Source organism: Colius striatus, chromosome 10 (assembly GCF_028858725.1).
Source record: "Colius striatus isolate bColStr4 chromosome 10, bColStr4.1.hap1, whole genome shotgun sequence".
Classification (NCBI taxonomy): Eukaryota; Metazoa; Chordata; class Aves; order Coliiformes; family Coliidae; genus Colius; species Colius striatus.
Window position 1 is genome coordinate 30,473,940 of NC_084768.1, and position 13,209 is coordinate 30,487,148.

Here is a 13,209-nt window from a genome sequence, read left to right on the forward strand (position 1 = left end):
TTGCAGCCAGAAGAGGCTTAAAGAGGTGGTAAGAGGGATGCTGCCACACAGCTGGTGCCTTATAGCTCTGTAACTCTTCCACAGAAAAACTCTCAGCAGCCCTCTGGATTGAACAGGCACCAGCCAGCAACACATGCAGCTCCCACACGAGACCTTGCAAAGCCAAAAGGTTTGCACAAGCTGCAGCCAAGTGATGTATTTCTTACCAAAGAAATAAAAAAAGGAAAAAAACCCTCCAGTGGTAACAATTGATTTTTAGCTGCAGGACTCCCAGCTTGAACAAGTGTGTGTGGGATGGGAGCCCTGGCAGCAGAGCGACGACGCAGCGCCAGCTGTAAATAAGCAGTTGCTGGGTAAAGAGGGGATTGGATTTTTGTGAATGGCAGGTTAAAGAAGTAGAAGTGTCACTTGAAACCTAAATAAGGAAATGGGAGCTTGGTTTTTTGGTCGATATATGTAAAAAAGTGTATTTAAGATGCTGTGATTCTCACCTGGCTGCAGGTGACGGCCCCCGGCGTGCCAGCTGTGATCTGCAGCACACTGGGTTTTTTAACCTGCTCTGGCTCCTGCTCCAGGATCTTCCTGCTTGGAAGATCTGCTGCATCTCGTGATAGCGAAAGGGGCTGAATGGTGGCAAGATTTGCCAAAGAGACCGGAGTCATGACTAGAAGCTGCACCTCCAGTCCCAGAAGTGCTTCCCAAATGCTCCTCCAGTCAGTATTTTCAAGACCTCGATGCCCAACACGGTCAGCTGTGACAAAACTAAGCCCCCAGGGCAGCCATGTGTCTCCCCCAAAGAAATGAAGCTGAAACAGGATCATAAAACACTGTGGCATGACCTGACCATGCTAAACTCCCTTATTTGCTCCGTTCCATTCACACCTCAGCTCCTTCTCCCCTGATGGGTTTTTCTTCATCAGCCCCTGCTGGGAGCCTTGCTCAGTGCGGGTGACAGCTTTTGGGGCGAGGACGTGACAGTCCATGTGTCTGGGATGAAGCAGGAGATGGAGGTGAGAGGGTTGTTTAATTTCTCTCCTGCTATTAGAAAAGGAGGTCGCCAGAAAAATAAAAAGTCGGAGGGAAAGGTCGCGCATTAGATTGATCTGGGGGGCTCTTTGCTACCACGGCTATAACGGCTGTTTAATTATTCCCAGCTCCTGTGGCACTCCAGAAGAGGCTCTGCACAAGGCAGGCATTGCTGCAGGGCAAATAACTGACCCAAGATTTATTTCTCGCCCTTAGTTTTCCATGCATCCCATCCCAGGCCTCCCACTGCCCTGAGACTCAGTGGCAGAGGAAAGCTTTGCCCTCCGAGCTCCCAAACCCATGTCCTGGCAGCAGGGAATGGGCTGTGGGTATGGCAGGTCTCAATGCACTCCAAGGAGTGTTCATAGCACTTTCAGAGCACTGTGTGAGTGAGGGGATGCATGATTTTGTCACCTTCTGTACTACCCTGGAAGCCCTTGGCCTGTGAGAAGTACCCTCACCCATGGATTATGTGCAACAGCCTCTGCTTCCCCTGGGGTCTGCCTTGGGATGAGGAAAGGGGCATCTCTGAGCAGGACTGTCAGCTGCATGGCTCATGCTCTCTCCTCTGGAGAAGCCATGGATGAAGGGTCCAGGCTGCTGTCATTGCCACCCTCTGAGCGTACGGGAGGAAGCCGGAGGGTCTCTCTTCCCTTTCTGCTCGTGATTAATCTGCCACAGCAGGGGGCAGGGACACAAATCAGAGGGGGGATAAAAGAGGATAAATCCACGGTATCAGCAGCACCACATTTGCTAGATAATAAACAGACTCCCCTGCTCATAAATTTCCCTCCATTCCCCCCTGGTTCCCTGCCACTGGCAGACACAGAGCTGGGCTGGTGTCCTGGCTGTGCCGAGCGCGGTGGCTCTGCTATGGAAGGCTGGGACCCTCCACCCAGGCTGGCATTCTTCACCTCTTTTATTCACTTGGTATCCCCACTCTGCATCTCAGCCACCCCCCCAGGTGTGGCTTCTTCTCCCTCCTTGTCCCAGCCTGCCACCATCTCCTCTCTCACTTTAACAGGAGCCAGCTCACCCACTTCTCCACACCCCACACAAGGACTCTGTTAGCTGCCTCGTGGTGGCAGGTGGCCCTGTGCCCTGCTGAAGTCTCATTGAGAAGCTGACACTTCCAGGCAGCTTTCTCCAGTGACAGACTGTTTAAATCCAACAGGAGTCACATTGCTGGAGAAAGCTTCAGGTGATGCCACATCCCACACACCTGGAGACGAGTCCATGCCTGAATTGGGACACTCATAACCTCGAAGCTGAGGTCTCACGCCGAGCACCTCTGCCATGGTGTGGCATGAGATGCCCAGCTGCTGCTGTGGGGCAGAGCCTGCTGCTCGGGGGGCTTGGGGCAGAGCAGGATGAAAATGACCCCTTGTGTGTCCCCAGAGCAGCTCCCAAGCACCAGTCTGCTCCAGCAGCTCAGTTTTGCTGGGGGATGTTTGCTGTGGGACAAACCCCAGACGCTCCATGCGCTGCAGGATGTGATTCTCTGGGTACTGGGTGCTGGTGCCATGGTTGAGCATCTCCCTGGGGCAGCTGGGCATTGGGTAGAGGATTGCATCCACTCAGGAAACATCACAGGTAAGCAACTGCTTGGTTAAAACGCCTTGAGGGGTGCCAGAGCCCTCTGGGAAAGAGCCTTGAGCCGTCTGCCTTCCCCATGGCCTGGAGAGTGGGTGCTGCAGGGCAGGTACCCCATCCCGCCTTGCAAAGCACTGTCAGGCACTTAATAGTACCTGTCCCCACCACCTCCCTGGCCAGGATTTATGCCTTGAGGGGTCACCTCTGTCGAGACTCTAATAACACGACTTTATTAGCTTTCTTGTTCCTTCTTTAAGATACAGTGGGAAGGGGGGAGGAGGGCAGCGGCACCTCGGCGAGGAGCGGGAGGATGAAGGGAGAAGAAGCAGCTGCCCTCGCCATTCCCCTCCTCGGTGACAAGGGGGAGAGGGAGAAAAATGATGCTCCCTCGAAATTTATCACGCACCCAATTACAATGTTAATTGGCAAGTCCCAGAAATCAATTAATTCGCAAATTTTTTTCAATTAAAAATTAAGATAAATCATAAAACGTTATTAAGCAAAGGCCAAACTCTGTGAACTTTTTTCCTTCCCCTCTTTCTTTTAGGCATCTGCCTCTTCTTTTTTTTTTTTCCTCCCCTCTTTTTCATTTAAATAACATGAAAAAAAAAAAAAATCAAAAGAGCTGTGTTGCCAAAGCCTGATGCCCTTGAGTGCCTTTGCTGAAGCGCAGGGGGCTGTCATCAGCAGGACTGGGCTGAAGACAGATAAAAAAATATCGACCAGTCGGACACACTGCTTCTGCTTTATTGATCAGGCGGGAATTTAACTTGCTGTGCATATCCACCGTGTCAGCAAGGGCCACGGGCGAAATTAAAAGTACTTGGCTTGGAGATGTCGCCTTGATACCGGGGGAGGGGGGAGGGTGGGGAGGGAGAAGAGGGAGGGAGGGGGAAGAAGAGGGGGAGAAAGGGAAGAAAGGAAAAGGAGAAGATGGCAGGAGGGGAAAAAGAAAGAAGGAAAAAAAGAAGTTGAGGAGCAGGAGGTTGAAGTGCTTGCTTTTCCCTGGTTGCAATCTCACTTGTTGGCCAGGGCTACTTGTGCGCTCTGAAGCTCATGCAGCTGTCTACTGCATTCAAGGAAGGGAAAAAAAACCCTTCTCACCAAGAGCATCTCTAATCTCGCTCATTCAGAGGCTGAGGGACCTGCAGAGCTTGCTGCACAAGTCTGGGGAAGTACCTGGCTGTCAAGTTAAAGTCCTGAGGCATAAATTGAGGAGACCTGAGGCGAGAGCCATGACCCTGATGTGACACATGACAACAGAGCTAATTCGGGTTTTACACACTCTATTTATCCTGCTGGGCCTGGCAGCACAGCAGCTCGCCCTCCCCAGAGCAGGCACCCACGCCAGACCCAGGAAGGTCTCCTCCAAGGGCCCTTGGAGACAGCCCAGTGGTCTGCAGATCTCCCTGAAACGAAGCAAACCCTTGCCTAGGGCACTGCAAGGAGCAGTTGTGGTTAAACACAGGGTTCCCTGCACAGGAAAGCGTTATAAGCCACATCTCATAACTTGCTTTGGGTCCTTATCCTGACCAAGAGTAACATGGAAAGCCCGTATCCTTCAGGCACGCAGGGACCACAGGGATGGTGTGCTTCTTTCCTTGGCCATCAGCAGGGGTCTCCAGTGCAGACTCTGGATGGTTTGAGTGGGATGATTTTAGTTAGAAAGACCATGAAACGCTGGAAAATGAACCTATGAAAGGATGTGAAATCCAAGATGCATCTCCAGATGCCTAGAGACATCTCCCAAGGACAGTGACTCTGCCTGGAGCAACCAGGCTGTCTCCCAAAGTCTCACAGCCTTTATGTTTTAGCTATATCACCAGTTTCCTCCTGTTCCTTATCCCACCGAGCCTGGAGCTGCCTCTGTTCCCCGAGGACTGTGCCTCTCTGCATACAGAAACCTTGAGATGAAGTCCCCTCGTTGCTGGGTGAGGATGCTCAGTGCAGCATCAGGAACCATGGCAGCATGTTCTGCTTTCACCCAGGCTGCCAGGGGAGGGAGGATTAAGAATAGTGAAAGGAGAAGAGAACATGTGCAAATGAAGGAGAGGAACCTTCAGAGGGATGCTGAAGGAAGATTTAAGCCTGGGCAGAGGTGCATCAAGAGCTGCTACAGGAGCTGGAGCACCACAGTCCCATTGTTGGCTCTTTTCCTGTGACATGAATCAAAGCTGGCTCCAAGAGCTGAGCTAAATCCCTCTGGATGAGGGATTCACTTCAGCTGCTTTGAAACAGGCCTTCCTGCTGCACTTGCTCTGCTCTCCTTTGCCTGACACTCTTTGGTTCCCACTTTGCAACAGCATCTTTGAGGTCACCAGAAAACAGCCCACAGCACTTTCCGTTTGCACCAAGGTGAGAGACTACAGTGCCCTCTGTGTTCTGGGAAATGCCTCATAATCAGACGCAACATTTTTCCCAGACACACCAGAACAGGTCATTAGAGGGAATCAGGAGCTCCTGAGAGGTTGGGTGCACAGGGATGTGTCCCCACCACCCTCCCAGCACAGTGCCAAGGAGCAACGAGAGCTGCTAGCCCAGGCTGGGGACAGCCAACAGGTAGACACAGGCTTTAGATTACAAATGGACTCAGATTAAGTACTCAATGCAGAGGAAAGAGAGGAGGAAATGTGAAAGAGAGAGCTTGCACAACCGTGGGGCATTGTGAGAACAGTATCATCCCCCATCCTCCCACTCAAGCACATCCATCCCCAGAGGCACCCACCGAGCATCCCAGGCGGCTGCTGCACCACCTGCCCAGCCCTGGGATGCCACAGCACAGGCACAGGTAATATTACAACATGGCATGAGGATGCTGCTGGTTACAGCTACCAAGCTTAGAAATCCCTTTAAATAAGGGGAAGAAGCTGAGGTAGCCCTGTCTGAGCTCACATCATCCTTCAGCTGCAAAAGCAGGAACAGAACTGGCACGGTCCAACTCAGTGCTCCACCCTCTGGACCATTCCTCAGCTATAAAGATAGACTTTGTCCTTTTGAGGAGGTGAAATCACAGCTCTGAAGCATAGGTTTGCTGCTGGTAGTTCAGGGGAGAATCTGCTAGCTGTCACACAGGGAGGCAAAAATGCCCCCTTCCAAAGAAGTGTTTTAAAGAGTGATGCATATTCAAGAACAGAGCATCATGTTATTAAAACCACTGCACCCAAAGGCATATTCTCAACCTTCAGGTGCTTGATCAGCAACTGAAGTATTTGTAATGTTAGGTCCTAAGATTTTACAAATGGCCAATAATGCCTCTTCCCCAAAGTCTAGAAAGTTCTCCCATTGGGGAGCGTCAGCTGAGGTGGGCTCCACAGGCCCTACCGCCTCCTTTACTCCTCTCTATCCTCAAACTCATCTTTTCTCCCACCCCAAAATCAAACCACAGCCCCAAACCTGTCCCTTTTCCGCCCAGGCTTCCCCATCATCAGCAGGTTGCTGATCTCCATCACCACTTGGGGAGCAGTGGGCAGGGTTTAAGGGTCTCCCTGTACACCACCACCTCTACTCATCATATTTACCCTCAGGGGCACAGGCAGAGAGTGACACAGGCAGAGAGTGACACGAGCACTTGTATACACATGGGGATGTGTGTGTGTGTGTGCCTGTCCTGAGGGACACCCGTGGGTGCTGCTCCCTGACACTGCACTGGCCTTGGGCTGGGGAAATGCACCTGCAACCAAAGCACCAGTTGAAGCTCGGAGATGGGGCCACTGAGAGCTCTGGAAAGAGTCTCCCATTTCAGTGTGCTTTATTGCAAGCCTTTAACATGGATGAGGTGTTAACCAGGTGAATATAAATCAAGTGAGGACAGGAGACCTGAATCTAGTGAACAGATCAGCTTCATGCACACGAGCCAGAAGCGTTCACGCATGCTGCAGCGACCAGCCTGGCTGGGGCACAGGGCAGCAGCATACACAGAGGGTTGCTGTTATTATTGCTTATTTTTACCTTGGTGGCACTCAGCTGCTCAGTGGGGGATCAGCACCTTTTGCTCTCTGAGCTGTAGATGCAGAGCAAGGAGAGCATCCTGTGTGGACACCCACCTCCCACTCTCCATTGCTTTGTGCTTGTGCTCATTGAAGGTGAGCTACGAGGCAATTTCTCTTTGGAAGAAGAATACCAACAGTCTTGCCTGGCAAGAGTTAAACCTCATAAACCCAAGGCTTGTAGTTTTGTTTTCCTTCAATTTATACCCTTCACTTTAAAAGAGGGGGGAAAAGAACGAAAGGAGGGGGAGAAAAAAGAAAGCCAGGTGACATATTCTAAGAGGGAGCACCGAAAACGTGTTAAGCACTTCAAAATCTCATATATTCAATCGGCCTCTGGCAAGACATCTGCCTAATGTTAGCGCTTAAATATCCTTTTCCATTTTACATGCATTCAAGTCTCATTTGAGCGAAATGAAACGGTATTATTAAAGGGAGATTTTGCACAAATGGCCTGAATTTGACATGTCAAGTTCAATGAGGCTGTTACATATGTAACACCGAGAAGGGCTCGGAGGCTGCCGGCTCTTGAAACAGCGCCAGTGGCTCAGAAATGAAATTTGCATTCAGAGAGCCTTGCCTTGCCGTGCAGAGCTGTGCATGGGGCTCGGATGGACCCACACAGGGTGGAGGAGCCGTGGGGCCAGCACAGGCAGGTCTCTCCCTGTGCTTTGGGAGATAGGATGCACCAAGAAGGCAGCAGAGCTTGAAACTCAGCTCCCTCATTCCCACTCAAATCCACTTTGGCAAGGGAAAGCTTGCCTCTGCCCCAGGGTTGGGTCTTCCTGAGTGATGTTCACTGGTAAAAATGACCGGTGTTCATCACCTGGGCACACACAGCCCTTTATCACAGATAGGGCTCAGCATGGGCCCTCCTGCCTCATCACACAATGCTCCAGCTGGGTAGACCTTGAGATGCCCCTGCCCTGAGGCTGGGAGGGTCACACTGGCATTGCTTGTGGAGAAGCTCTGCCACTGTCCCTGGAGGGTAGCAAACTCCATCCTTGCCAGCTGAGCAAGGGGGGCATTGGTGTGGCTGGGATGCAACCCCAGGCTCCTGGTGAGCTGAGACCATCATAGAACGGCAGGGGTTGGAAGGGACCTCTAGAGATCATCCAGTCCAATACCCCTGCTAAAGCAGGTCCACCTCAATAAGGTCACATAGGAACACGTATCCCTACATCTTCAGGTATCCCTACAACTATCTTGTATCTCAGCCCTAAGAAGCTCATCTGACCATCTGGACGAATCCCTTTTCCTCCTTGCTATCCTCTGTACTCCTCCAAGCGATGCTGAGCTCTGTGCTCCAGTGTTGCCTGAAAGCCCACATGAGCACCCAACGACTAGCAGAGGCGATGGCACAGGGCAGGCCTTTCACCTCACTTCTCCACCACCCTCTCCTCTCCTCTCCTCTCCTCTCCTCTCCTCTCCTCTCCTCTCCTCTCCTCTCCTCTCCTCTCCTCTCCTCTCCTCTCCTCTCCTCTCCTCTCCTCTCCTCTCCTCTCCTCTCCTCCCAGTTTGCCCCTCACCCTGCACACAGCCCCACGACCACACTGCACACAGGGAGCCCCGGTGCCGTGGTGGGAGCTGATGCAGCACGAGCCAAGTCTCCGGTGCTCCAGGCTCAGCAGGCAGGAGGAGATCTGCCGTCCTAACCCCGAGCGCTGGAAATTTATGATTTTGTTGCAAATCATTAAGGTTTATTAAAACTTAACAGCACAAGCCATGATTGGCTGCATCCTCTTTAAATTAAAAAAGAAAAAAAGAAAAAGCCCTTGGAAAGCAGCCCCCTGGTTTGCTTCTCCTCATCACACTGATAAGTAACAGCTGCTCAGCCATTTGGGTAACAAGCCGGTATTGGCAGGGAGCGGCCAGGGCTGCCGGTGCCCGTCACGTTTATGGGCCTACATTTTATTTTTATGTTTATTGGGTTATTTGAGATCATTATTAGTTTCTCTCTCCCTCTTGTTGATGTGTTCTTGCTCCCGGCTTCTCCAGGCGGGAAAGGTGAGGGAATGGGAGACGGGGCCACCCGCTAGGCCCAGCCACCCCGCCGACCCGGCCCGCCTGTGTGCCGCCGCTCCCCGGCATCGACGCTGACCCTGTGCGGAGCTGCTGTGGTACAGATTAGTCTCCATCGCCCGAATCCATCGACTAGATTGAACGTTATCTATCATGCTGCGGGAGGGAGTCGTTATTTAATAATTAATAAAGACCTCTGATTCTCCCCCGCCGCCTGCGTGGCCGAGCGGAGCGGGCCAGGGAAGCGAGGGCAAGCCGGGGAGAGCTGTCTCCTCTCTAACTGCTGCTGTTATTTAAAGGAATAATGCCATTCTTTTTCATTTGTCAGCTGGCCCACAATGGCCCTTGTCATGCTTTATGATTTAGGGTTTCCTTTCCCTTCCCATTAAACGTCACCTTCCCATCACCGCCTCGCGCCAGCCAGCCTCCACTCCTGGCTTGCGGTTTCAGTTTCACTCTGATATTGGCCCAACTTCTTTGATGGGCTCCTCCGAGCACTAATTGCTTCTGTTCATTTAAACCTGTTCACTAATTTGCAGTGGCCCTTTATTAAGTTGGATGCAGCCCAAATTACACCATAAATTACGCTCGCAAGGGGACTGGGTGTCGCGGGGGATAAATGGGCTGCCTGTTTCTACCCTCCCCCCTCCATCTCCCTGTGCAGTGTGGGGTGGGAGTGTGGGTCTCAGCCCAAGGCTGGAGGTGTCAAATTTGGGAGATCTCATCCCAGACCCATTAGAGGAGGTATCTCTTTCTCTAGCTACAGCTCCTTTCTTCTCCGTTCATCTGCAATAGCTATCGGTCAATTACAAAGACCATCCAACCTGGGCAGGGATGAACTCTGCATCCTGTGCCCTGTGCACAGCCACGGGCATCTCCTCGCCCTGGCACACACACACACACAGACACACTCACCCCCACTCTTCTCCTACTACCTGGTGACGTAACTTTGCTTCTAGTCGGCAGTTTGATTCCTTTCCTCACCTTTTAATGACCGGGGAATTCATTAATAATTGAAATAAACATGCTCTTTTCCAAGGCTGCTGAGTTTTATTAAGGCAGGGGCAGGGATCTGCCAACCCTTGGCTGCAGCCATTTCCTAAATAACTGCTGGCAGTTAAAATGCAATTTTTAATTTCTTTTTTTTTATATATTTTAATAGGGAACTTTGCAGGGGAAAGCAGAAGAGAGCTGAAGGCAGCTGAGGGGAAGTGCACGTTGCTGCAGGCATGCGCCATCATGGGACGTGAGCAACGTGACAGTGTCTCACCCAAACACAGGTCCCCGAGGAAAGGGATGCCTGTGCCTTCAGGGAGGCATTTCTGCCTGGCTTTACCATTGCAGTGGACTCCAGGGAAGTGTTTCTGCCCTTCTGGCTAACACTAAATCTCTCGTATCTGCTAGTTGTGGGGACCACCATCTCCTTGGCCATCTACAGGTGCCTGGCTAACCAGGGATGCTGGCAAACCCCAGGGAGCTGCTTACCTGATGTTCAGTTGGGTGAGCTTCTCCAGCTCCTGCTCCATGTGCTCTTGCAACTCCCCGGGGCGAAGGAGGACCTGGCAGATGGGGCAGATCGGAGCCTGGCTGTCAAACAAAGTCGTTTTCTTTTTGCCTGCAGAGAGGAAAAGAGAGGAGAAAGCTTTAGCTCTGATCGGCTGCTATCAGCATCACCTGCACTCTACCCCACTCCCCATCCTAGCTGAGGTCTGAACGTGGGGGATTTTCTCCTGGTGTAGCCCCATTTCTCTCCCTGCCCCACGGACTGGCCTCCCATCCCCAGTGATGGGCCCTCCAGTCTTACAGGCAGCATAGCAACCCTTTTGGGAGCAACCCTGTGCAACCCCAGCTTCCCCAGTTTGAGGTGCAGCTGGTGTGACTTGGGGCTGACAGATGACACAGCACTACCCACTGTTTCAATTAACTAATAGCAGTGGATTAAGAAGATCCATCTTCATCCTCCTCAGCATTCCTGAAAGTGGGGTGAGTCAGCATGATCCCTCTGAAGGACAGTGCAATTCTTTGTGGACACACAAGAGCTGGGAGGTAGAGGAGACCCCGCAGTGGTGGGCTGCAGATGGCGGGGAGCAGGTCTGGATGCTCAACATAGGGATTGGTCATCTTGTCTCCAAGCTGGGATGGGACCCCTAACCTGCACCACACCACCAGCACTGCAGCAGCTCTGGACCCCACAGCCACCCAAGCCGCCAACCCCCTGAAGCTGCAACACCCCTGAGTGAGATTTAGTGGTGCCTGTGGATTCCAATCCCAAGCTGGGCCGAGCCACTGGGGCCACTCTGGAAGCAGAGTGCTGCCTCACACCTTTCTCACACCAAATCCCCCCCACCACTCACTCCCGATGACCTGGCTCACTCCCTGCTCCAAAGCCAATTTCATAGAACCATAGAATGGTGAGGGTTGAAAGGGATCTCTAAAGATCATCCAGTCCAAACCCCCCCCACTCAAGCAGGTCTGCCTAGATCAGATCACACAGGAACATGTCCAGGTGGGTTTGGAAGCCTCCAGAGAAGGAGCCTCCACACCTTCCCTGGGCAGCCTGTGCCAGGGCTCCCTCACCTCAACAGCAAAGAAGTTTTTCCTTAAGTGGAACTTTTTTGGTTCCAGCTTTTGTCCATTACCCCATGTCCTGTCACTGGGCACTACAGAAAGAAAAGTGCTGCGCCATCATCTTGACACACACCTTTGAAATACTTGTATTTCCTCCAGCTCAGAAACTTTATTGCCCCCTCTGTAAGGAATATACAGCATCTATTTAACATGAAATAAAACTCTAAAGCAAACAATGAAGTTTCAATAAAACAGGGAAGCCTGCGGGTCTCCAGGCCCCCCTCTCCCAGCTGTATTAGCAGCTCTGCTCATGAGAGGGCGTGCGGAGCCCGGCTCAGATGGCTCCAGCGGGGAGAAACATGCTTTATAGCTGCCTGTTGTCATCTAACGTGAACCCTCCTGCTGGATTATTTATTTATGTATTAGACATGGATCAAATTGGTTAAATCCAAGTGAGAGGCAGTAATGCACAATAAAGCAGCCGGCGCTGGATACGAGAGGGCTGTGTGCGCCGTGGCCTTCCAATCAGGAGCCAAAAGGTGCCGTTTTATGGCTCCTAACGATGGCAGAGCCCAGTTAAATGAATCCCCATTAAAGGAATAGACCTTCTCCAAGTATAAAACATTGGTGTGAGTGGCTTTACTGGGTCCCTGCTGCTCACTGTATAACTGCCTGGTGCAGGCATTTAACGAGAGGAAGGTTCTGAAATAAGTGAGAGTCACCTTGGCTCATCCTTGCCTTCCAGGACACAGCTTACGTGCCTGGCAGGAGCGGGGCTTGTTGCTGGGACATTACCCACCCTTTTCTTCAGCCTCCCTAGAAGAGGTGAGGGAAATTGAGGCATAAGGGGCAAGTCTGGGTGGTCCAGTGCTATGAGGCATCCCCTAACTTCCCATCCACTGGGAACTCTTCCATTTCCAGAGCCAGTGGGGAAACCCATCCAGTTTCTCCTCTGGACTTGAGGTGCTCCTGACAGCTCTGGTGCCCAGGCACCTCATCTCCTCATCTCTACCACCCTTCTGCTGGCAAGGGCATAGCGTGCATCCCATGCAACTGGGAATATCTTCCTCTCTCCTCTGTCCTTCATGTTTAAATAGTGCCCAGAACCCACCCAAACCCAAACAACCAGCTCCCGCTGACCTTTGCGGGAAAGGTTGGCATTTCAGTAATTCCACCTTCCTCTTGGAGCTTTTCCACTTTTGTGTAGTGGGGGCCCAAAATAGCCCAGGAGTGTCCCCGACCACCTGCTATTTATAACCCCAACTTCACAGCAAAACAATGGAGCCGTCTGAGTCTCCCTCCCAAAATAAACAGGCAGCCTTTGAGTGGACGGGAAATCCTGCTGGATCCCCGCTGTGGGTGTGCAGATGGATGGGTAAACAGGCTGCCCTCCGCCCCACAGCCCCACTCCTGGCCCAGGCCATGCCATGGGGCCTGCCAGCCCCCCTGCTGCCACCCACAGCTTGGGCTGCTGGGGCAGCCATGCTCCTGGCAGTCCCAGAGGGTGAACTGGTGGTGGAGCAGCCCTGGGACTCTGCCCTCTGGGGAGCTCAGGGGTGTTTGTTTGCAGGAGGAGGTGATGGAGTGCCCTGGACCACAGTGCTGGGATGGACTGCCTCGGACCAGGAGGCGTAGCTGGGGTCCAACTCTGTTGCACCAGACAGGTGGCTTTTCTAACCTCTTTCATACCCAGATCCTCACTCTCTGCTTTGTTCTTCAGGGCTCTTCCAGGGCCCTGAGTGTTCCTAAGTAGAGATGACTTTAGATCTCAACACCCAGGGCAACAAGGGAGGGATCTCAGGCCATGGGAAGGAGCCTTGCTGCCTCTGTGGCCACTCCCAACCCCAGCCCAAGCCAGCAGGAGAAATGAGCAGTGATGGCCTTACCCACCAGCTACACTAACGACACAGTAACGAATTCATACCAAGGAAGGACATGACAGCTGTCACCCCGCATCCCTGTGACAGCCAGGGAAGATCCCCTTGCTCCAGTGAGTGCAGGAGGCTGGTGCTTG

At 52.3% G+C, this 13,209-nt stretch overlaps 1 protein-coding gene across 6 annotated transcripts in view; it reads right to left on the reverse strand.

Annotated features, from left to right (window-relative positions):
- The window catches only part of RNF220 (ring finger protein 220), a 229,049-nt gene that overhangs the window by 75,812 nt on the left and 140,028 nt on the right, over positions 1-13,209 (reverse strand). For all 6 annotated transcript variants that reach the window (XM_062003562.1, XM_062003564.1, XM_062003565.1 and 3 more), the window contains one exon: positions 10,113-10,242. In XM_062003562.1, the coding sequence (XP_061859546.1) occupies positions 10,113-10,242 (130 nt within the window). The remainder of the gene's footprint in view (positions 1-10,112; positions 10,243-13,209) is intronic.